The 25,500-nt window shown below is 54.5% G+C and overlaps 1 protein-coding gene across 1 annotated transcript in view; it reads left to right on the forward strand.

Annotated features, from left to right (window-relative positions):
* Nucleotides 1-1,149: 1,149 nt before the first annotated feature.
* The window catches only part of Grin2b (glutamate ionotropic receptor NMDA type subunit 2B), a 119,170-nt gene continuing 94,819 nt past the window's right edge, over nucleotides 1,150-25,500 (forward strand). The window contains exon 1 of the mRNA XM_042671561.1: nucleotides 1,150-1,560. Within this exon, the coding sequence (XP_042527495.1) occupies nucleotides 1,150-1,560 (411 nt within the window). The remainder of the gene's footprint in view (nucleotides 1,561-25,500) is intronic.

The following is a 25,500-nucleotide window of genomic DNA, read 5'->3' on the forward strand; positions in this document are numbered from 1 at the left end:
TTTGTGTGTGTTTTCCTGAAACTCTGAGACGCGGCCGTCCAGCGTTGGTTTCCTTGCTGGCCGGCACGCAGGCCGTCCACAGGGCTCTCGGGACTGTGGTCATACTCCATAGCTGCACCGAGACGTGGAGAGACTGCCCTGGTGTGAACCACCGAGCCACGCGTCTCGTCTGTGCGCCAGACGGGCGATCGATGCAGGTCTCCTCCTTGGCCGACTGACCACAGCAAGAAGGGTTCCAGGAGGTTTTCTGCCAAGAACTGGGGTTTGAGCTTCCTCCGCCACCGAATGTCCCTGGCATCTTATTCTGGAGTCATTAGTGTGCTTTGCTGTCTGTCTGAAGGATCTGAGGACCTCTGATCTGTGTGTGTGTGTGTGTGTGTGTGTGTGTGTGTGTGTGTGTGTGTGCCAGTACTGGGTCTTGAACTCAGGGCCAGGTTTTGTCTCCAGCCTCTGCTGCTCCTTTGGCCTGGCCAAGAGCAGCCTCAAGATGGTTTCTAACAGATGCATCCAGGTGTCCCCAGCCATAGGGAGACCCCCCCCCCCCATCCCGCAGACTCCTGCATGTGCACCTGGCATCGCAAATCCCAGCTCTCCTCCTTTGCCTCTGTGGTTTCTGCAGTGGCCTCTTTGGGTGGCCGTCAAAAGTCTGCCAGGAAAGTACCAGAGATGAGAGACTGGGCTGAGCCGGGTGCTGTGGCTCACGCCTGTCGTCCCAGTCACTCAGGAGGCTGAGATCTGAGGATTGTGGTTCGAAGCCAGCCCGGGCAGGAAAGTCTGTGAGACTCTGATCTCCCATGAACCACCAGAAAACCAGAAGTGGCGCTGTGGCTCACGTGGTAGAGCGCCAGCCTTGAGGGAAAGAGCTCAGGGACAGCGCCCAGGCCCTGAGTTCAAGATCCAGGACTGACAAAGACAAAAAGAGACAGGGCTGGATATGGAAGTTGGCTTTGGTGACCTCTAGAAGGCATCAAGGTCACTGGTAGACAGGAGGACAAGACTTGGGGTATTACGTAGTTCTGGCCATGTATAATCGTGTGTTTCTCTCTCTCTCTCTCTCTCTCTCTCTCTGTCTCTTCCCCCCCCCCCCCCATCTCTCCCTTTCTCCCTCTCCTCCTCCACCTGTGTCCACAGGGAGTCGACAAGCTGAAGATGAAGGCCCGGACCGAGTGCTGTTCCCCCAAGTTCTGGCTGGTGCTGGCGGTGCTGGCGGTGTCCGGCAGCCGGGCCCGATCCCAGAAGAGCTCCCCCAGCATCGGCATCGCGGTCATCCTCGTGGGCACCTCGGACGAGGTGGCCATCAAGGACGCCCACGAGAAAGATGACTTCCACCACCTGTCCGTGGTGCCCCGCGTGGAGCTCGTGGCCATGAACGAGACCGACCCCAAGAGCATCATCACGCGCATCTGCGACCTCATGTCTGACCGCAAGGTGCAGGGCGTGGTGTTCGCCGACGACACGGACCAGGAGGCCATCGCCCAGATCCTCGACTTCATCTCCGCGCAGACGCTCACCCCCATCCTGGGCATCCACGGCGGCTCCTCCATGATCATGGCGGATAAGGTGAGTGAGGGGGTGGGGCCTAGGTGGGTGGGGCCTGGGTTTGCGTGGCCCAGGGCTCAGACCAGTGCCGGCTGGCAGAAGTGGCTCAGGGTGCGTCGGGTGGGTGCGCTGTCAGCTTTGGGCGGAGACCAGATGCTGGGTTCTAGAACCTTCCATGTTGTGCGTCTGGAAGTGAACCTGGTAGCTCTGACGTGGGGCTCGGTGGCCTCGTTGAAGCAGAGCTCTCTTCTTGCCTGGAGGTTTAGGCTCTCTTTCCGAGCTGGTTAGGAGAATTTAAAAAAGATAAAAACGAACCTGGAGGCGGGTTGCTGGTCTCCATGGAGACGACACCGCCCATCTGTCCATCCGTCCATCCATCCGTCCATCTATCCCGTCCATCCATCCACGCCCTTGCCTGGGTTGCAGACCCTGGGATCGCCTTGGCCGAGCTCCCCCCCACTCCGGGGGTGTTAGATCTGAAGGCAGTGGTTCCCCCCCAGCCCTTCCCTCTCCCACTGGATTGATCGTCTTGGCGGCTGCGACGTTGGCTTCGAGCCAGGGCCTTGTACTTGGCTCTGTTTTGTTTTCCTGTGTGCAGTGTCTGGTTCCCCCCCCTCCCCCCCTCTTCCCTCCTTCCTGCCCCCCCCACCCTACCCCCTTCCATCTGGGCATATGGATTACCACTCACTGAACCTCCCCGTTCGCGGCCCTCGGCCCTTGTCCCATCATGGGGTGATTTAGTTCACCGCAGCATCGTGTGTGTGCGTGCACGTGTGTGGGTATGTTGCATGCATACGCGATCGCCTGGGATTTCTAGAATGGTCTCTAACCCTAGCAACGGCATCCTCCCACTTCTGGCCCTCACCATGTTTTCAACTCTGCCCCTGGTTTTGTTCTTCAGAGACACGCTACGAGGTTAATGGCATTTGTCAGCCCCTCCGGGCTCGGCCCATGCCCCTTGCGAGTCCAAGGCCCCGAATTCCTGACGCGGCCCTAGGCCGAGTTGAGGAACAGCCTCCTGTCCCCACCCATCACGGAAGTCGGCCGTGGCTGGTGTCTCCTTGGCTCGCCCTCTGCGCAGATCTAGGACAGGCCCGGGCCTGGGCAGAAGCTTGAGACCACAGGAGACACACATTTCTGGTGTTCACCGGCTGCGCGCACGCATCGCGGCTGTCAGGAGAAACATCTGCCCTGCCCGGCCGCACCCCGGCCCTGCGCCCACAGGGGCAGGACAGGGCCCGGGGTCCCCCCATCCCAGCCCATCCAGAAAACAAAGGGGGAGACAAGGTTCCCACAGGAGCCTGAAAAGGCATAGCTGGCTTTCTACCCAAATAGTCTCTACAAGTGAGGAAGCGAAGAGGAGGGAGAAGAGGGAGAGAGGGAGGAAGGAAGGGAGGCCGGATAGGCAGCAGGTCAGAGGCTGGTCACCAAGCATCAGGTGCTTGCCCGGTGGCCACAGTGAAGACTGCATTTGGTTCCCCCAGGGCTGAGGTCTTGGTGGCACCGAGATTTCTGGAAGTTTTCTGGAGAGTGAAATTCACAGACTGTGAGGTGTCTCACAAAGGCATATAAATCATCACAGTCCACCGCATAGGAGAAAGAGAACCCTTCACAGGATATTTTTGTTGTTTTGCTGGTCCTGGGGCTTGAACTCAGAGCCTGGGCACTGTCCCTGAGCTCTTTTACTCTAGGCTGGCGCTCTACCACTTGAGCCACAGCACCACCTCCGTTTTCTGGTGGTTTATTGGAGATCAGAGTCTCATGGACTTTCGCCCGGGCTGGCTTTGAACGGCGATCCTCATAGCTCTCTGAGTAGCTGGGGTGACAGGTGTGAGCCACTGGCTTCCAGCTCCAAGGAGATGTTGGTAGAGGAAAGATGTCATTGTCACAAAGCCTTTGGCACCATCAGATCAATACTTGAGAATCTGGTCTGATAGTGTGTGGTCACTTTTTCTGGGCTCCAGCCGACCAACACAAACGTCATGGGCATTCCAATTTCCTGCTGAGACAATGCGTGTTGTTCTGTGGCAAGAAGATACAGGGGAAGGGGTGAACAAGAGGGGTTCAAAGCCCAGAATGGAGTCTTAAGTTCCTGTGCGGGACTTGGGCCCAGCGATCAACTCTGCCTCCCAGGGTTGATTTTCTGGCTTATGCAATGAGGACAATATGTCGGGCCTCTGGTCATGGGGGATTAAATGAGATGATGCATAGCCCAATGTGCCCAGGCCGGCTCTCAGTGGATGTGTGGAAGGCTGAAGGAAGTCAGCCGATTCCATAGCCCCAGGAGAGGATGGGGAATGGAACCATGTCAGCCCCAGTGGGGTGGACGGCTCTGAAATGGAGAGAGCCCAGTGGAAGGGGAAACTGAGGCTGGGGCTGGAGTCTTGGTCTCTCTCCACCACGAAGAGTGAGGCTCATTAGAACCTAGACAGCAGACCCAGCCAGAACCATGCCTTCGGTTCCAGGATTTTAACCAGGGAAACTGGGCGCTCGGGGCGGAAGACAGTTCAGAATAGTAACAAGGCATGTTTTAAAAAATGTATGAAGTGCTTTTTTGGCAGTTCCCCACCTGAGAATCAAGAACCTATTTTACTCCGCCGTGTTATAATTGCTTTTATTCTCCCTGAGATCCTGGATTTCGGGTGCCCATCGGAGCCCAAAGTAATGAACTGAAGGCTAGACACATTTCCATTTCTTTCCAGAGACTTCCCCCTGATAGGCTGACATCTTCCATGGGTTTTCCCCTGTTGGCTCAGAGAGGTTAAGTAACTAATCCAGGATCTCAACGCTCAGAGCAAGATGAGACTGGGATTCAGAGCCACCAGACGATCTCTTTTGAAGTCCCAGACTTACTTTCTATTTTTTATTTTTTTTCTTAATACAGTTCTGCCACACACCGACCTGTCTCCACTTGTGGGCTCCGAAACAGATCATGCATCTTCATTGCATGTAGAGACTGAGTGATCCCACCTTAGAGCATCTGGGAGATAAAAACTGAGTCAAACAGTTGTGGAAATGTGTTGTCAATGGGCCGGGCGCCGCTGGCTTGTGCCCGTCATCCCAGCTACTCTGGAGGCTGAGATCTGAGGATCACAGTTTGAAGCCAGCCTGGACAGGAAAGTCCGAGAGACTCTTATCTTCAGTAAAACTTCTCAGAAAACTCCAGAAGTGGTGCTGTAGCTCAAGTGGTAGAGCACTAGCCTTGAGCGAAAGAAGCTCAGGGACGCACCCAGGCCCTGAGTTCAAGTCCAATGACTGAGATACATACACACTAAAGTACTGGGGACAGTTCTGTGCAGAGACTGTAGATAAATGTGGTAGGGAATATGGCAGAGTGGCATTGTCTAGTGGGTGGCAGCCAGGGCAATGGGCGTGGCCAGGACAGTGGGTGTGGCCTGGGCAATGGGTGTGGCCTGGGCAGTGGGCATGGCCTAGACTGTGGGCGAGGTCTGGACAGAGGGTGGTGGGTGGGGCAATGGGCATGGCCTGGACAGTGGGGGTGGCTGGGGCAGTGGGTGTGGCCAGGACAGTGGGGGGTGGCCTGGGCAATGGGCGTGGCTGGGGCAAGTGGCAGGAAGCAGGATGGAGGTGCCCAGAAGATCAGGCCAAAGAAGCCATTTGCCATCTCTAGAGCCGCACACTTGGGGGGGCGGTCAGGACCAGGGCTGAGGTGAGGAGGGCTGGCAGCTCATATGACATCAATCATTTCCCATGGGTGCGGGTGTTTGGGGGGTGGCTCCCCTCTCCTCTCTTAGCTGCTCAGAGGGGAGGGGAGCTAGGAAGAACTCTCTCCCTTTCCATCGCAAAAGGCCTCTTCTTGAGGTCACTAGGATGGGCCAGGAAGATCTGTGGCTCTTTTACTCTGTCTCCTCCTTGTCCTCCACCCCCCTCACCCCCCCTCACCCCGCAGGATCCCATGAGAAAATGTGTTTGTAGAGGCAAGGAAAGTGTGTGGGGAGAGGCCAGGTGCCGGTGCTCACGCCTGTCGTCCCAGCCACTCAGGTGGGTGAGAGCTGAGGATGGCGGTTCAAAGCCAGCCTGGGCCAGAAAAAGTCCACAAGACTCTTTATCTTCAGGGAGCCACCAAAAAGCCAGAAGTGGAGGTGTGGCTCAAGTGGTAGAGCACCAGGCTTGAGTGAGAAAGGCTCAGGGACAGTGCCCAGGCCCTGAGTTCAAGCCCTAGGACTGGCAAAAAAATAAATAATAACCAATTTCTCCTCATTCCTCCACCGAGGAAGACTGTGTTTCTGGTTGGCCCAACACCCTCTCCCTTAGAACCGAGCCTAGAAGAGGCCGTTTGTATTTGTCCACTCAGCGTCCCTCCGTAGTGAGGGCGCTTGGCACCATGAGCGAGCCCCGCTTCCATTCTCCACAGCTGCGATCTTGGCTGGTCCCTGAGACCCTTCCCCACTGTGTGGGGAACAGGTGTTCCCCCTTTCCGGAGCCTTCCCTACTAGGAAGCCTTGGGAGAAGTTTGGAATGCGTAGAGATGGTCTTTTGGATGTTGTCATGATATGGGGGGGGGGAGGTAGCAAGTTCTCGCAACTTAGAGACCGGAGCATGGCCTGCAGTACTTGTTTGTTGTCACCAGCCAAGGATAGCATTACTTCAAATACCAGTTGTATCTCCACTGGGGGTGGGGGGAGAGCTCAGCTGGGTACCAGTGGCTCCTGCCTGTCATCCCACCTACTCGGGAGGCTGAGATCTGAGGATCAAGGTTCAAAGCCAGACCGGGCAGGAAAGTCCATAAGACTCTGATCTCCAATAAACCACCAGAAAACCGGAAGTGGCGCTGTGGCTCAAGTGGTAGAGCACCAGCCTTGAGTGAAAGAGCTCAGGGACAGCGCCCAGGCCCCGAGTTCAAGCCCAAGACCAACATACATGCACACAAAAAGATCTCTGTGGCCCTAGCACGCTGAGATCACTCACACACAGACAAGTGAATGGGAACATTTTCCTCCACTCATCTCCCCCCCACCCCGCCCCCTTTACACAGTTCCGTCTAGGAAGGGGAGTTGGAAGCTGCGGCCCTCAGTTCTCGTCTCTCACCTGGATTCGGTGGGCTTGCAAGTCATTCTCCACCTCTGCACACGGTGATTGTCGACCTGGCTCGTGTCTGGCCCCAGGCTGCGATGGCAGAGTGTTCCGATTGTCACGGGTCTGGGGGAGTGTAAACGGGGACCTCGTGATGTGCTTCCAGCCACCACATGTTTGGGAATTTGTCCCAGCATTCCTCCACACACACGCACGCACCGGAGGTTCAAGGAACCGCATTGTGAGGTTCATCTCATTGCCTTGGTGGTTTCCTGGAAGTAAACAGTGGTGGCTGTGTGATCTGGGCCAAATGACTCCACCTCTCTGAGCCTTGATTTTTCCTCCTCCATAAAACAGCAATACGGGGCATGTGGGAGCCTATTTTCTTGAGGCGACACCCAATACATGAATGAGGGAAACTGAGGCACATGGGGTCTGGAGGAGAAGGTTACAGCGTGGCAGGCAGGAATCGGAGGGGAGCTGGTGGGGATGGGGGACCAGGGCAGGCTGTTGCCCCCCCCAGGGAAGCACCCTGGTTCTCCCGCCCAGGCCCTGGTCCCACGGCCCACTGCCTCCCGAGGTTCCGCTCAGGTTTGGAGTCAGTGCTTTAACTGTTCATCAGGTCTGCGCTCATGATGCTGTCACTTCTGGAAATACCTTTGCAGGTGCAATCTGGGTGAACCCCTCCCCCCCATCCTCTTCACTCCCAAACCAGAAGGCGCGCCTCTCTCCCCCTCCCTTATCCCCTTCCGTGGTGTGGTGTGTCCATCACGACTCTGATGAATTGTTGCCGCGTGTGTACTCGCTCTCCGGCCTCCTCGAGGCCAGACTCTACAAGCAGAGCGGGCTCCTCCTTCTCCTCACACCCCCAGAACCATCTGGCCGCCAGGGCGAGCCTTTAATACATATTTAGTGGGACGTGTGGATGATTTAATTATTTCGGGGCAGAAGATGGCAGTTGCAATTAAGAGGCAAGTTGTTGGAAAACCCAAATGAAAGGGCGGGTAATAGGATTAATCTGGTTATTGGCAGGTTTGGCCCCCGCCCTTCCTTCCCCCCCCCCCCCCCCACTCCCGCAGCCTCTTACCTCCCCTCCACCCTCCTGTCCCCACATCTGGTCCAGCACCAGCAATCTGCCCGCCTCTTGTTTCCAGTGTTAGGATCCTCAGCGTGCACTTTGTTTCCATCAGGCAGACGTGGCAGCAGTAGGGCGGTCTTGGGCCAGGTGTGCAGGCTTCAGCGGCAGAGCTGCTTTGCTGTGTTGGATACACACACGCCATTGTTCAGTGGTGATCTTGTTGTTGTTGTTGTTGGTCGTGGGGCTTGAACTCAGGGCGTGGGCGCTGTCCCTGAGTCCTTTCACTCAAGGCTCACACTCTGCCACGTGACCCACATCGCCACTTCCAGTTTGCTGGTGGCTCATTGGAGATAAGAGTCTCATGGATTTTCCTGACCTGGCTGGCTTTGAACTGTGATCCTCAGATCTCAGCCTCCTGAGTAGCTGGGATGACCAGCATGAGCCTCCGGCCCCCAGTGGCAGTGATAATCTTGACATTGGCAGTCCTCTTCCAAAAGAGGGATCAGAGAGCAATAACTGAGCCTGGTGGAAAGTTCTAGAAAGAGTGGCATGGAATTAATAGGATGGGTCAAACTTCATCAGTGCCATTCAGTTCCTGAGAGGTAACAGTGAGGGAATGTGGATCTTCCTTTGATGACTGATGCATTCATTCATCACACACTCATTCATTCATTCACAAGTCATTTTGTGAGTGTGCACCGTCCAGGTCCTGAAGGCATAGGTGGCCGGGGAGGCGTGGCCTTCAGGGAGGCGTGGCCTCTGTGGCCTTGAGGGAGGCGTGGCTGTCCCTGCCATCCCTCCCCCTCCCCCCCCCCAGCCCTTAGCAGGCACAAGCTCACTTGTTAAAGGGAGTGGATGGGGGTGGGGTGGGGGGAGGGCTGGGATCCCCACATAACCCCAATGGCTGAGGGGCCCCTGGGGGCAGCGGGGGAGGGGGACGGAGCATGATGGGAACGGCCGCCCAGCGTCCCCAGCCTCCTCCTCTCTGCCTCTCCCACCCTTTCTCCCTCCTCCTCTTCCTTCTATCTTCTTCCTTCTCCTCCTCTCTACCTCTGTGTCTCTCTCTCAACTCCTTTTGTCTCTTTCTGACTCTCCCTCCCTTTTCTTTTTTCCTCTTTTTCCCTTCCTCCTCCTCTGCCTCCTCCTTCCTCCTCTGCCACTCTCTTGTCTCCTTTGTCCCTCTGTGTCTCTCTGACTCTCTCTCCCTCCTCTTTTTCCCTTCTTCCTCCTTTTCTTTCCTCTACTACCTTCTTTCTTCTCTTCCTCAAGTTCAAGGCCATCCTGCACTGTGTAGTAAGACCTCAATCCTGGCACAAGGCCGGGCTCCGCTGGGAAGCCTTGCAGCCGAGGGACACACCAGAACCATCCACTTCCGGGCGCTGGGGCGGGAATGCTCCTGCTACTCTGGAGTAGATCTGGAACTCTTGTTCTGACAGGGAGAGAGGGAGAAAGAGGGGGGCGAGGGGGGGAAGAGGAGGGGGGAGACTGGGATGCCATCTTCAGCCTACATCCGATGTTCCTTCTCTTGGATCTGAGTCCTCCTTTCCCTCCTCCTCTGCCTCCTCTGCCTCCTCCCCACCCCAAATCTGGTTCACACTCCTCTGTCCTTTCTCATCCTGCGTGCTCCATCCTGGCAGTGCCGTGTCCCCCCTACACCTGACATTGCTCAAAGCCGCCCCCCACCCCCCGGCCTCGGCCCAGCTCGGGGCGCTGCCCCACATCGGAGAGCCGGTGTGTGGCCGTTCGGGTCCGAGGGTCAGAACCGGGCGTTTAACGAGGCCAGCCAAGGACTGGCGTCCATGATGGGCCCACGGCCACACGCATGGCCACCCCCCCATGGGCTTGGTGCTCAGGGAGGAGGCGGGGCCACGCGGGTCTCCAGCGCCGGCGCTCCAGAGGGCAGACGGACCCCAGACCCTGACCCATGAGCTCTGTCTGCTTCTGGATCTTTCTCACCAGATCCAGACCCTCTCTTACTGAGCAATCTGGGCCTCGGTTTCCTTAGCAGGACCAGCTGCGCCCCAACCTCCTCCCTCCCTCCCTCTGCCCTCTCTGCTCTGCTCTGCTCCCCAGCTCTGAGCTGGGTTTCTCTTGCCCAGCTTTAAAAAAGTTTTTTGTTTTTTTTTTTGTGCCAGTCATGGGACTTGAACTCAGGGCCTGGGCGCTGTCCCTCAGCTCTTCTGCTCAAGGCTGGCGCTCTACCACTTGAGCCACAGCGCCACTTCCGGTTTCCTGGTGGTTCGTTGGAGATGAAAGTCTCACGGCTTTGAACTGTGATCCTCGGATTTCAGCCTCCTGGGTGGCTGGGATGACAGGCGTGCGCTGCAGTGGCTGGCTCTTTTTGCCTGTCTGGAGCGCCAGCAGGATCCCTGAGACCTTCCTCTCTCTCCACTCCTTCGCCTGCTCTCCATCCCCACCTCTGCCATCACCATCATCATCATCATCATCATCATCATCATCATCATCATCCTCCTCCTCTTCATCCAGTCTTTGCTTCCTTGGCATCGATTTCCTAATCAGAACCAACCCCCCCCCCCCCCCCCGTCATTCATTGAGGCTTCTCGGGACAACGTACTGTGGTTCTTAATTATTGATGAGCAAAGACACGATTCCACCTCTTCTCTACAACCCTGAACAGCCCCCGGCCGGCCGGGCAGGTCACCGTGTCACCCGAGTCCCAGCGCCCGCCCCATGCCAGCCCCTCCCTTGGGGCCTTCTCTGTCTCCATCTGCCCGGGAAGGGCTTGGGATTGCAAATTCACTCTCGAAGTTTCCAGTAGGATTTCTAAGAGTCGGGTCGGGGGGAGGCAGCCTGTGAGGCACATGTGCGGTGGACTCTCAGGCACGCGCGCCCCCCCTCGGCCCCGCACGGATGGCTGCGACGCGGCGCTGTGCCGGGACCGCTCGCGCGCACATGCCACTCGGAACCTCGGGGACGGGCCCGGTGTCCTTATTTTGTCACCGAGGCCAGCGAAGATGGAGCGCCTCGCCCGGAGCCACGCGTGCGCTCTCCAGGAGCTGACCCGATTTTCCGCATTACCAGGTCGCGCTGTGCAGGACATTAACCTCGGAGAAGCGGCCCTCCTTTCTAGTAGCTCCGGGTTTAGCAGATAAATGTGATCAAAGCAAGCGCTCTCTCTCTCTCTCTCTCTCTCTCTCTCTCTCTCTCTAACTAGAGCCGGGGCACAGGCAAATCAAATCAAATTGGGACAGCTGTGTGCTAACGCGTCACATAGGGGTAAAAGCAGTCACCACTTAATAAAGCAGGGGACCCCGCATATGGGGGGGGCGTCGATCAAAGCCAGCCAGGGCAGGGAAGTCCTCCAGGCTCTGATCTCCAACGAGCCACCAAAAAAAGCCCAAGGTGGATCTGTGACTGGCTCAAGCGGTAGAGCGCCTCCTGCTCCCTGCGAGCGGCCGGCCCCGAGCCCCAGCCTCAGGACCAGAACCAAAAAGAAAGGAAAAGCCACGGATGATGTTTTCCGACACCTTATTCCGGTTTTCAAGGCAGACTTAACCTCCTTCATCTTAACTTGCAACACACCCCAAGTCCCAGTGGGGAAACTGAGTCTGGCATGGTTTCTTCGTGAAGGGTTGACAACCGTTATTCTGTGATGTGGGCTGGGAGGGGGGGCATCTCCCATGATGCACGGGCTGCGCAGGGGAATTCTTGGGGACCCGGATGAGGGCTTTTATGTGCAATCAGAGGAAAATCACCACCGAGACCACTTAGGTTGTGAACCTCAGCTTAGTGAGCGAGGAGACGGAGCCATTCCCACAAGGGACCGCCATGCCCAGCCCATGGCCCAGCCCCTCAGCCTGTCCTGGGGGGACATCTGTGCCTTTCATTCAGTGTTGATATTAAGTTCTGTCCGGTTGGAACCAGAACCAGGTTATTGAGGCCATAATGGAGAGAAAATGCCCTGGGTTTTGTCTTTTGTTTCGTTTGTTTCTTTGGTTTATCGACCTGTTTCCTGTCAGCTGAAATAGATTTCCTAGCCAGGGACCAGTGCCTAATGCCTGTCATCCCAGCTACCCAGGAGGCTGAGAGCTATGGATCACGGTTCGAAGTCAGCTTGGGGTGGGAAAGTCCGTGACACTCTGATCTCCAGTGAACCACCAAAAAGCCAGAATGGAGCTGTGGCTCAAGTGGTAGAGTGCCAGCCTTGAGTGAAAGAGCCCAGGGACAGTGCCCAGGCCCTGAGTTCAAGACCCAGGTCTGGCACAACAACAACAAAAAGATTTCACACTAACATTTTTTTAAAAAGGGCATTAAACACACTTTACGCTGCTGGGTGTGTAGAGAGTGTGCAAGCACACAAGGCCCGCAGAACCCAGCACCTTCTGGCACCTTCCAGAGAGACGTGGGAATTCATGGCAAAAGAGTTATCAAAGAAGCTGGGCGCCGGTGGCTCACGCCTGTAATCCTAGCTACTCAGGAGGCTGAGATCTGAGGATCGCGGTTCAAAGCCAGCCCGGGCAGGAGAGACCGTGAGACTCCTATCTCCAATAAACCACCAGAAAACCGGAAGTGGCGCTGTAGCTCAAGTGGTAGAGGGCTCGCCTTGAGCTGAAGAGCTGAGGGACAATGCCCAGGCCCAGAGTTCAAGCCCCACGACCGACAAAAAAAAAAAAAAAGGAATATCAAAGAAATCTGAGTTGTGGGGCTGGGCAGGTGGCTCAGTGGTAGAGCTTGCCTTGCATGCATGAGGCCCTGGGTTCGATTCCTCAGCACCCCATAAACAGAAAAAGTCAGAAGTGGTGCTATGGCTCAAGTGGTAGAGTGCTAGCCTTGAGCTGAAGAGCTGAGGGACAGCGCCCAGGCCCAGAGTTCAGGCCCACGACTGACAAAAAAAAAAAAAAAAAAAATGAGTCCAGTTGGATTTTTATAAATAAGGGGATCTTGATAGGGTTGCTACTTGCTACTCATATATATATATATATATATGTATATATATATATATATATATATATACATATATATATATATGTACGTATATATAAACATATAATGTTTTATATATATATATATATTTCTTTTTTTAAGTGTCTCTTTTGACCAAAAAATAAATAAAACCCCCAAAACCAGACATAACTGTTTTGGGTGACTTTTGGGGCTGTCAGTGCTTGCTGCTCTAATGGACGTCTCCTGGCTGTTTAATAGTTACCAACTCCCGGGCGCCCTGAGAATTAAATAATTTCTTGCTGCCTCCTGGCCTGCCTAGTTTCCCAAGGTCCCGTCCCACAGATTTAATATCCTGCCAGTGCCTGAAGGTGCAGACATTTTAAAAGAAAAGTGTATTTAATTTCTACTTTGAAGTAGCTTTTGATTTGATTGTCCGCCCCAAAAGAAAAAAAAGAAAACTATTAAAACCACAGCAAAAGTGAGTGCCGCCCTCTCCCTCCCCTCCCAGACACATTTGATGCAGATACAGGATCGCATCTGCAGTGTCCCACGCATCTGAAGTGTGTTCATGTGTATGCTCATGACTGGAGTGTGTGTGTGTGTGCGTGTGTGCGCGTGTGTGCGTGTGTGTGCGCGTGTGTGTGCGTGTGTGTGTTGTGTACTGTAGATTCTGGAGAACATAAAAAATGTCAAAGGAGAATTTTCGAGATGTTTTCTCCTGAGCCCATTATGAATGTGTGTATAAATAACATAAAATCGTATATTTTAATATGCTTATATATAAAATTATATGTTAAAGTATACGTATAAAATTATGTATATTTATCTATTTAGATAAATTATATGTACTTTGTATTTTATATGAATATAAAAGTTTACACATAGGTAAAAACTTGGAGGTTCTGGGGTTTGAACAGTGTCTCGCACTTGCTAGGCAGTCATTCGACCACAGAACCATGCTTCCAGCCCTGTGTTGCACTGGTGACTTTTGCAATAAGAACTTGCGTTTTCCCCCCCAGGCTTAGGCCTGGCCTGTGATTTCTTTTCTGCTTCCCCTCATTGCTGGGGCTATAGGTGTGTGCCACCACACCCGCCCTCTTTCTTGCGAGAGGAATCTCATGGGCTTGTCCTCGCCCCATGAGCCTGTCTGCCTCTGGGACGTCAGGAACATGACCCTGAGCTGGGCTGTGGCTTGGTGGCGTGTCTCCTGCGTGTCCTTGGGGCTGGCCTTGAACTGTCATCCTCCTGTTCTTAGCCTCGCGTGTAGCTATGATGACAGATGTGAGCCACCGCCACCTGGATCGTATTGTAATGTATTTTTCTAAAGCGATAAGGCAGTGTTTCCCAGGGCCAGGAGTAAGAACAGCCTTCCGGCCTTCCACGAGTAGCTGGGCAGGCGTGGGGTGGGACCAGGCCTTGAACACGGACGCGTCGCCCGCTGGGCATGGGAGGTAAATGGTGTGGAGACCCTGAGCTCAGTCGTTTGTCTCCTCATTGATCCTCAGCCGGCCTAGAACTCACCGCATGGCCCAGGCAGCCTCAGCCCTGCAGTCCTCCTGCCTTGGCCTCCCTGGCTTGTATTAAAGGCAGGTGCCACCAGGCCCAGCTTCCTTTTCTGTGTGGATGAAAACTGTCACCTTCTCGGACCTTGCTGTCTCCCTGTTTCCATCGCGAGCTGTGGAGGTTCACCTTCCACGTGAGCCTGTTTGCGCACGCACACACACACACACACACACACACACACACACACACGTTTTATCCAGTTACCCTATAGTCAAGTCCTGGAAATGGTCCAGGATTCATTACCCAGTTCACGAGTCTGAGGCACGAGAGGCCGTGGAGCCTGCAGGCGGTTTGGTGAGGGTGGGCGAGGTGACTCGATCGCATCTCAGCTCCGAGGAGACTCGCGTGCTGTGGGGACCGTGGGCTGCTGCCGGGTCTGGTGGCCAGGCTCGCCGCAGGCCTCTCTCACAAGACGCGGGGTCAAGGCTGCAGGGCTGTGGGCACCGAGTCCCTGGTTATCCAGAGCGGGTAGAAGCCTAGGAAAGATGGAGGCAGAGAGCGCAAGGCAGCCCCTGCCCTGGCCGGCTTGCGGGAGAGCGCCCAGCTTCTCCACGCTCAGCCGGACTTTGATCGTGCAACCCACTGCTCGTGCAGCTACCAAGTCATCGTACTTTTCCTGTCTTTTAAATAGACTACCACATTTAAAACCAGGCGTGGTGGCTCACACCTGTAACCCTAGCTACTCAGGAGGCTGAGATCTGAGGATCTTGGTTCAAAGCCAGCCCAAGCAGGAAAGGCCATGAGACTCTTATCTCCAATAAACTACTCAGAAAACTGGAAGTGGTGCTGTGGCTCAAGTGGTAGAGTTCTAGCCTTGAACTGTTCAGGGACTAGCACATTTTTATTATTGTTGTTATTGTTATTATTTATTACGTTATTATTGACAGAACCTGACGTTCTGTCCCTGAGCTTTGTCACTGGAGACTAGTGCTCTACCCCTTGAACCACATGGGTTTTTTGTTTGTTTTGGGTCCGGTCGTGGGGCCTGAACTCTGGGCCTGGGCGTTGTCCCTCAGCTCTTCAGCTCAAGGCTAGCGCTCTACCACTTGAGCCACAGCACCACTTCCGGCTTTTTTCTTACGTGGTGCTGAGGAATCGAACCCAGGGCCTCGAGCATGCAAGGCAAGTGCTCTACCACTGAGCCACCTTCCCAGCCCCGACCACAGGGGTTTTGTTTGTTTGTTTTGTTTTGGGTGCTTAATTGATGAACCTCACATACTTTCTCTGCCCTGGCACTGATTTCCAACTCTGGCCTCAGGCCCCCCGTCCCCCACAAGCAGGGATTACAGGTGTGAGCCACTGGCGTCTGACTTCACATGATGATGATGGTGATGGTGATGGTGATGGTGATGCTGATGGTAATGGTGATGGTGATGATGATGATGGTGATGATGATGAATTTTTAAGAAGGCCATTGGGACTACGGTGTGAAGGGCCATGCTTCCAATCAGATCTGCCTGGCGCTGCCGGGAGGCGGGACTACACGGTTGCCAACGTGCTTGTGTCTCTGGGGGACAATGGCGGGAGCTCGGGTCTGTCATGGCTGCTGGAGGCGGTGTGGGCCCAGCTGTGCCCCCACGATTGCCTTGCACACAGAGAGCTTGGAAACAGTGCCCAGGCCCCGAGTTCAAGCCCCAGGACTGGCCAAAAAAAAAAAAGTAATGCTGGCGGAGACTTCTGGCTCCATTCTGGCTAGCAGACTAGGCTTGGGGGAATGATTTCCTTCATGGGGTCTCCGTCTGCTCATCTGTGGGATCCAAGCCCCCCCAAAAAGCCTCAGCTCTTGTTTGGGGTTAAGATGCCTCTGGGGGCCCTGTCCATCCGGGCTGCTGAGGTCAAGAACCCCTGGGGTTCTTGGCTTTGAGGGAAGATTCGCACAGCGCTCTGCCATGCCGCCACCCCATGCCACCCCGATGCCTATTTATAAAATAAAAAAACAGCAGCAGAGGAAAACTATGATTACTTAATAGACGCATGAATATAGGGCATTATTCACACCATAGCGGGGAATGATTTTTTTCGTGCTTTTTTTTTTTTTTTTCTGGAAGAGTCAAGCTGAAAGGATTTGCTTTCTAGAAATTTGTGAGGAAAACATGTCAAGGCAAACAACTGTAGGCTCCGAGAGAGAGAATAATATGAAAATGAAGCCTATCAAAACCAAAACTCAGCTACGTAGAATTGTTTCAGAGATATTAATAAGGCCGCATGCTGGTGACTCACACCTGTAACCACAGCCACTCAGGAGGCTGAGATCTGAGGATCTCGGTTCAAAGCCAGCTCGGGGCGGGAAAGTCCATGAGACTCTGATCGCCATTGAAGCACCAAAAAGCTAGATGCGGAACTGTGGCTCAAAATGGGAGAGCATCAGCCTTGGGTAAAAGCAGCTCAGGGACAGCGTCCCGGCCCCAAGTTCAAGTTCGAGGACCACAAAAATAACTAAGAAGGAAAAAACAATAGGGAAATGTCCAGGGGCATTTTAGGACAGTAAAACGGTGGGAAGCCATGTAACTTCCGATTTTCTGCATACTGGGTGTTGTAGCGCTCTCGTCATGTTATTTTCTCCTGCTTTTCCTTTAAATAATCAGCAATAGTGCAAAGGAGCTGCCGTCGGATGAAGCAGTTGATAGATCCTGTGCCGTCTTGACCCACGTGCCCCCTTCCCCTGCCCTCCCCACCCCTGCCCTCCCCACCCCTGCCCTCCCCACCCCTGCCCTCCCCACCCCTGCCCTCACTCTCCTGCATTTTGTTGGATCCACACTGGATTATTGGCTGCCTTCTCCCCCATTTCGTTCACCCATTGTGTTATTTGAGTGCATTATATTAATTCACATGAATTGCACTGTATTAACTCACATTCCTTAATTTCATTATATTGACTAACATTGCATCCCTGAGACGGCTCTGACTTTCCCGTAATCCCATGAGGTAGGAGACACGGAATGGTGGTTAAAGTTGACCCCCTGAGCCGGGTGCCGTGGCTCATGCCTGTCATCCCAGCCACTCAGGAGGCTGAGATCTGAGGATCGCTGTTCAAAGCCAGTCAGGGGCAGGAAAGTCCGTGAGACTCTGATCTCCAATGAACCACCAGAAAACCAGAAGTGGCGCTGTGGCTCACATGGTAGAGCTCCAGCCTTGAGTGAAAGAGCTCAGGGACGGCGCCCAGGCCCCGAGTTCAAGACCCAGGACTGGTGGGCACACATGCCCACATGCACACGCACAGACTTGCACTCACGCACACACATGCACACACATTCAGGTCAGCCATCTGCACTGTCCCCCCCCCCCCCCCCGCCCCGTCCGGATGACTCTGCCTTGAAGGCTGGCTTAGCCCCTCCATCCTCCATTCCTCCTCTTCCTCCTCCTCTTCCTCCTCCTCTTCCTCCTCTTCTTCCTCCTCTTCCTCCTCCTCTTCTTCCTCTTCCTCATCTTCCTCTTCCTCCTCCTCCTCCTCCTCCTCCTCCTCCTCCTCTTCCTCCTCCATCCCTGGCTGTGCACGGTGGGTTTTTCCTTCTTTTCTTTTTTGCATGGTGTGCCCCCCATAATTCCTCTGCTTCAAAGCCTGCCCCCCACCTCTCCCCAGGAGGAGGCTGAGCTAAGTGCTTGTCCTAGAACTGAGTGCCCCCCACCCCCCCTCCTCATTCCCCCTTCCTGGGAGGAGGGCCCGGCCCCTTCCCACCCCTCAGGAGTCCCCTGTGCCAGGCTGGCCCTGTGCCCCTCAGGGCTTGGCCTAAATGAAGTGCTGACTTCACCCCAAACCCTCCCGAGAGCAGAAGAGGTCGGAGGACACCACCTGGATGGCAAGGATGAGTTTGCAGAAGCCTTGGGGGGGGGGGGGGAGGAAGGGAGAGAAAAGTGGGAGAGAGGGAGGGGAGGGAGGGAAGGGGAGGAGGGAGCAAAAGGAAGGAAAGGGAAAGAAGCAAGAGGAAGGGAGAACTGGAGGGTGGGAAGGTGAGGGGGATGGAAGCAGGGGTGGGGGTGGGGGGGTCCTCTCCTCCTCCGGGAAGGCCAGACCCAGCTCCCGCGTTCAGGTTCAGAAGCAAATGGCCAAGGAGCAGAGGAGGGGACGAGCAAGCCAGCCTCCATGCCTCCTCTACTTCTGCCCTCGTTTTACAGCTGTGTGTCCCCCCACTGCGGCCTCCCCTCCCACGGCCTCCCCCCCTCCCGTGGGCGCTCCCCATCTCTGAGCCCGCGTCTCTTCTTCCTACGCCCCAGTAGACCAGGGCCTGGCCCCGATGGCACCGCGTAACAATGTCACCTCCCAGGGGCCACCGGAGGCAGCCGTCACTGGCCAGCCTGGGTGTGACTGTGGCAGCGTTGGGTTCGAACCTGTGAGTCTCTGGGGATGAGGAGAGATTGACTTTGTGTTTCTGTGACCCCCCCGGACTGAATGGCACCCCCCTTTCAAACAGGAGTCCCGCCTGGCCTCAGTGCCCACATCAGTGGAAGGGGTCGGGTCTGCAGCTCGGCGCCTGCGCCCTGGCCTCGGGGGGGGACCAAGCCCCTTCCCTGCCCCTCCCATCCCGACCGGACCTCAGGACGCAGGGCCAGTGGTCAGATTTATTTGGGCCTACATGTGTGGTTAGTTAAACGATCAACCCCACGACGCGGCTCAAGTTAAGGATAACACCGCAGCAGCACCGTTGGAGAGCTTGAGTCATGCTGAATTATTCAGGCTGCCTTTTACAATTTCCACATCGAGGGGAAATAAAAAAGCTGTTAACAATGCCACCACAATCCATAAATAAAATGAATAATGCAGATCTCCTGTCTCACTGCGACGGCTGCGCGGCCTTCCCCGCGCTCACCACGAACACGGGGAACCACCAAAGCCGGCCCCACGCCCTGGCTGCTCGCAGGAACCCCCATCTGACTTCACACACCTGCGCATGCAGACTCGCAAACATGCAGCCCATGCGCAAGCACACGTGCACGTGTGCACGCAAACATCCAAGCACACACATTCACACTTGTTGCACACAGTTTGCACATGCTTGTATATGTACCTATATAAACACGCATGCACACACGAACACATACATTAACTCACAAACGTGTGCACGTACACAAGCACACAGGTACACACACTCCACACAGCACAGAACGTGCACGCACACATACAAACACACGTGCTGTGCACACATGCACACACATGCTGGTGTGCATTTGCACACTCATGCACACAGTACACACACACCAGTATGCACGCACACATATAGGCCCGGGTGTGCATGCTCTTGCACACAAACACGCCCTCCATGCATCTCACAGGCGAGATAAAAAGCAGTGTCCAGGTCTGTCCCCTTGTCTGGTGTGGGTGCTCCTTGCCGCTGCTGGTTCCGGCCCCACGCCCCGCACTGCTCCAGGGTCCATGCATAACTTCTTTTGATGGTGGGGGGAGAACTGCCAACAGAACCAGGGTGGCAGCTCCATGCCCCCCTGCCCCCCGCGGGCGGGCAACCAGCCCAGGAGCACTTTCTCACAAGCCCAAGCATCTGCTGGTTTGCAGGCATCCTGACCTCTGGCAAGCCTCCACTGGCGAGCCTCCCTGCCTCCACTGAGCCTCACAACCCCCCCACCCCCCCCGCCCCAGCTCAGCCGGGAGCTTGGTGCTGCCCAGCAGATTCCAGGCCTGGCCCAGGCAGCTGGCTCACCTGGCTGACCTCGCTCCCATTCCCTGGGAACCACCAAGCAAACAGCACCCGGATCTAAAGCTCCAGTCGGTGCTTTCTTCCATGGGAATCTTCCAGCTCCTTCTAGAAGGCCCCTTTGCCACTGCGCCTGCCATCATGACAGAGAGCTGGAAATGGGGTAGGGAAAAAGAAACCATCCTAGGAAGCCCTCTGTGGTCATCAGCAGGGAGGGCGAGGGAGGGCCTCTTTGGATGTGCTGCTGGATAATTAAATAATTCACATCCCAGGCAGAAAAGAGGAGCAAAAGAGCCCGCAAATGAGAGAGGAGGCCCAGCTCTGTAATGCACGGCTTAGCAAAGGGTTTTTATTTTTCTAATTGAAGTGTAGAGATTTCATCCCTCCTAATGAAGCGTGCGCGCGTGTGCCTGTGTGTGCATGTTGGTGTGTCTCTTTCAAGGCCGTCACTTGTGCATTTCCATAACCAGGTTAATATGTGTTTGGGCCCCCCGCTTCCTTTCTCTGCAGCCATCCACCTTTGTGAGGGGGGGGGCCGGGGGCGTCGTGAGGGGAGGCAGGAGAGGGGCGGAGCCTCCCTGGGCCCCAGAGGCCGAACATCACCGGTTGCCATGGCAACCAGGGGTGGGACTGCTGTGCTTCCTTGAGCACTGGTAACCACAGAGCCACCGCCACCCCAGTGCAAATCACAGGGAGAAAGACCCCAGCTTGGAACGGCAGTGCCTTTTCCAGCAGGGGTGGAGCAGGGGGCGAAGAGGGGTGCAAGAAGCAGCACAGTGTGACATCCGTTTTTCTGGTGTTCATTTTGTGCATCAGTTCCCAGGCTTGAACTCGGGGACCCAGGTGCCGTCCCTGAGCTCTTCCACTCAAGGCTGGCGATCTACCACTTGAGCCACCGCGCCACTTCTCGCCTGTTAGTGGTTCATTGCAGATAAGAATCTCAAAGACTTTTCCTGCCCAGGCTGGTCTTGAACTTCCATCCTCCAGTCTCAGCCTGCTGAGTAGCTGGCCTTCAGGCTCCGATTTATAGTGGGTGTCATGTCCCACGGTGCTGGCTGGAGTGGCCAGCCTCGTGTGGACATGGTGTTCTTTCTGGCGAGCTAAGGGTGCATGAGCAGCCTGTTGAGAGAGCTAGAGGGCAGGTGTCTGCTTGCCACAGATGCGGAGCGATGGAAAGATCGCAGATGAATCACTGTTGGTTCGCCATCATCCTGCAGATGTCTCCCGTGTCTCCCTGCGGGCGGTAGACTTGTGGCCTCATTCCACTCACGGGAAACTGCAGGTGTGTGCGCGAGTGTGCTTGCGCACGCATGCACGTCTCCTAACATAGGCGGGTGATTGCTTTGCGATGATTATCTCCTTGGATTCTTGCTATGGGACGATTGTTTCGTGAAGAAGGACAGCCAATGAACCTCATGAATCCCAAGCACCAGAACAAAATTTTTTAAAAATACCCCCCCCCCCCCCGCCAAAGAAACAAAAAGCCCACCTTTTAGCCACAATGTTTGGGAGAAGGAAAATTGCATGCATGTTTTATCTCCACCTTTCCACTTCTTAGGAAAGACAAGAGCTGGTTTGAATAGGCTTTAAAAATCTAGAAGTTCTGTTTTGTTTTGATATTGCCTAACACAGCCCCAGAAGCCCTTCCTGTGCCTTGAATACACCTTTCCCTGCCCCTCCTTGTCTCCTCTCACTAAATCTAAATATATTCCCACATCTCCTTTCCCTAACGACCCCACTCCCTTCTCAAAAACCAACCCACTCATAATTAATTTTAAATCATTTTCTGCTCAAGGAATTTGAAAATCCCCGAATATCCAGCAATTGTTTTATAGTTATGATGTCAGAAGTTCTTATATATTTTTATGACAGCTCCTTCCTTCCTTCCTTCCTTCCTTCCTTCCTTCCTTCCTTCCTCCCCTCCTTCCTTCCTTCCTTCCTTCCTTTCTTTTTGCTGATTGTGGTCTTGAACTCAGGGACCCAGGCACTGTCCCTGAGCTCTTTCACTCAAGCTGGTGCTCTACCACTTGAGCCACAGCTCCATTTCCTGTTTTCAGGTAGTTCGTTGGAGATCAGAGTCTCATGGACTTTGCTGCCCAGGCTGGCTTTGAACCATGATCCTCAGATCTCAGCCTCCTGAGTAGCTGGGATGACAGGTGTGAGCCACCTGTCCCTGGCTGACTATCATAATAATGCTTTCTTGTGGTTCTGATTCTCCTTTCTCATTCAAGTCTGAACCACGTTCTCAGGTGCTTTTATTTGAGACGTCGTGGCTCTGTGATTTAATTTCAACGTGAGCACCTCATGTTGAGGTGCTTAGATCACCTCAGGGTGCTTTACTGCTCACTGTGCCGGCGTTCAGCATTCTGCTTAGTGTTTGTGCCAATACTGTGGCTCGAACCCAGGGCCTCACCCTCTTGCTTGGCTTTCTGGCTTAGGGTTGGCGCTTCACGGCTTGAGCCACACATCCACCCAGAGCCCATCCAGGGCTCATCTGGCATCTTTTGAGTTATTTAGAGAGAAAGAGTCTTTTGGATTTCTCTGTCCAGGCCAGCTTTGAACCACCCTCAGATCTCAGCCTCCTGAGGAGCTGGGATGACAGGCGGGAGCCAGAGGCGCTGGGTTCAGTGTCCGTTCTTTTACGTCTTTGGCCCCGACGCTGCCTGCTCACCCAGTTCTGCCCTAGGTTTAGATCCATGCCCGAAGCTGTAGAGAACCCAGCCGCGGTCGGCCACGGGCTCCGACGTGGAGGAGGGCACTGTGATTCAATTTAACCCAAGATGAAAGTCCAGCACACACAGAATGTAGAGGGAAAAGAACCAAAACCACAGCTGACATTTAAAGACAGATTTAGAAGACCAAAGAGATGGAAGTGGAGAGAAAAGTTGAAAGTAATATTCCCTGACAGGGAGACCCAGAAAATCAGAATCCAGGTCCCTTGTTGCTCGAAAACCAAGAGAGAAGACCTTGGCTGTGTGTGACTTTTCCAATGTCAATTTCAATGACTTCAAATTGAATAAAATTAGCCAGGGCCCAGTGGCGGCTCAGCCTGTCATCCCAGCTTCTCAGGAGGCTGAGATCTGAGGATCGAGGTTCAAAGCCAGCCCGGGCAGAAAAGTCCATGAGACTCTGATCTCCACTGAACCACCAGAAAACCGGAAGTGGCGCTGTGGCTGTGGCCTTGAGTGAAAGAGCTGAGGGACAGCACTCAGACCCTGAGTTCAAGCCCCAGGACCGGCAAAAATAAGTTAAAAATGGATTTCCAGTTGTGTGAGACATACATTTGGAAGGATCTAGAGCCACAAGCTGGACAGGGGGGTGTGGCTCGGGGGTGGAGCACCTGCGGGGAGCCAGTGTACCTGGGACAGCGCGGGTGTTGGGGTGTTTCTCTTCTTTGTTGGACGGATAAAAGGCCTAGGGGACTGGATTATGGGTGGAAATGGAGGTTGAGGGAGCCAGAAGCTCCTTAGGAAGTGATGCGTGGGAAGGTGGAAGAGGCTGGGAGCTGGGGAGGGGCTGGGGCTCCCTAGGAAGCCGCTGGTCACCACAGGGTCCTGTCGCCTGGTGTGAGGTCTTGTCTCCTGGTTTGTGGCTGTCACCTGGTTTGTGGGCCCGTCGCCTGGTTTGTGGTCTCCGAGCTGCACATCTTCACCTTGTGGAGAATATACCTTTTGGAGAAATCTGCACTGAGGTCTTGCCACGGTGTCTTACCCATAGTGTGGGGCTTTGTGCATGTTTGTTGAATTGATCTTTATTGCGTTTGAATCAAGTAGCTAATGCGAGAATCAAACTCTGATTCTGTGGCTGAGTTCGTAGACATTTGCCCTTTTTTTTTTCTTTTGCAAGTCTCATAAAATAGGGGTCCCTGATGATGGAGATCATCAACAGACATAAGAAGCATGCTCTCCTTGGACCCTTTTTTTTCTTTATGGCGTGTTCTGGGTCTTGAACTCAGGGCCTGGGCGCTGTCCCTAAGCTCTTTCACTCAAGGCTGGTGCTCTTCCACTTGAGCCACAGCTCCACTTCTGGTTTTCTGGTGGTTCATTGGCGATCAGAGATTCATGGACTTTCCTGCCCGGGCTGGCTTTGAACCGCGATCCTCAGATCTCAGCCTAGTGAACCACAGGTGCCTGGCTAGGAAACCCCCCCCCTCCTTTTTTTTTTTTTTCCAGAAAAGCAAATACCATTTCCCAAATTCTGCGTGCAGTTTCTGGGGATTTATGACCCTGTTGGGCAGCGTTAGTGTCTCAACTCCGCCTTTCTCTGAGTGCCTAGGCCCCCTCCACCCCTGCTTCCTTCAGAAGATGAACTCTAACTCCACAAGGAACTAGGGAAACCATTTTTGCTTTTTTTTTTTTTTTCCTGGTAATATTGGGGTTTGAACTCAGGGCTGGGGCCCTGTCCTTTAGCATTTTTGCTCAAGGCTGGCACTCTACCCCTTGATCCATGCCTCCACTTCAGCTTTTGGATTGCTAACTGGAAATAGAGTCTTGCAGCTTTGTCTGTCCAGGGCTGGCTTCAAACCACCGAAGTTTCAGATCTCAGCTTCCTGAGCAGCTGGGATTATAGGCATGAGCTGCTGGCCCTGGCTCTCTTTCTGCTTCTTAAAGTTGCATCCCAGAATCAGTTGGCCAGCCAGAAAGGCTGGGTGGGTGGGGATTCCAGAACATTCTTGGTGTTGGGGGGAATGAGGATGGGACGCAGGGGGAGGGTCCTGGCCTGGATGCCCTTGGCTGGAAGCGCCTGGTCCCCTGATTCCCCCCGCCCTCCCTGGCCACAAACACCACCGCCCCTCCCCCCCCCCCAGCCCCTTTGCGCAGTGGCGGGAACAAGGAGGCTCATCAGAGCTCTGTTCTGGGGCCCCGTGCTAAGTGACAAGATTAATTTCCGCAATCAAGCAGCTTAATTTGGACACTTTTTTTTTCTTTCTTTCCCTTTCCCCCCTCTGTGTTGCTGATTGAAATTGAGGCCAGTGGTGGTGGTGGTAAGATTTCTGTCCTTGCCTGGCAAAGTTCTCCCGCGGCTGTGGAAGAGGGGAGGCCAGGAGACTGGGGGAGAAGGGAGAGGGGGGGGAGGGGGGAGGAGGGGAGGGGGAGGAGAGGGAGGAGCAGGGGGATTCTAGCACGGAGGTCTCACTGCGGGCCTTTCCTCTCACCCCTTACATGAAGTGTTCTGGGGACCTTCGTGCAATTATCCACCTAGTACCCCCCTCCCCCACACTGTTCTAGAATGTTCCATCAAGGGAATGAAAGTATGGGACATTCTCCCCACTACCTTTTCTTTTCTTTCTTTTTAAAAAAACATTTTTTATTATTAAGATACTGTACAGAGGGGTTACAGTTACATGAGTAAGGTAATGAGTCCTCCATTTCCTGCCCTGGGCTAGCTTTGAACCGCCATCCTCAGATCTCAGCCTCCTGAGTCTCTGGGATGACAGGCGTGAGCTACTGTGCCCGGCTGAAGACATTCCTTTAAAAAATAATAAACATGCAGATGGCGGACGCGTCGATGTTGGGCGTCCGAGGGCCTGGGGAGGGGGCGGTGGGGGTGCCTGGCACTGCCCCAGGGGGTGCTGGGACAGCCTGAAATCAAGAGTGGACCCGGAGAACATCATACTAAGAGAAAGCAAGCCGGGCACCTGGTGACCTCGCTTAATCCATGCAGCGGGATCAGCCGAACCCAGAAGCAGAGAGAAGAATGGAAGCTTTACGACAGGTTTGGCGTGCAGCCGGGGGG

The sequence above is a fragment of the Dipodomys spectabilis genome, unplaced genomic scaffold, assembly GCF_019054845.1.
Source record: "Dipodomys spectabilis isolate Male_0828 unplaced genomic scaffold, ASM1905484v1 ptg000644l, whole genome shotgun sequence".
In the NCBI taxonomy this organism is placed as follows: domain Eukaryota; kingdom Metazoa; phylum Chordata; class Mammalia; order Rodentia; family Heteromyidae; genus Dipodomys; species Dipodomys spectabilis.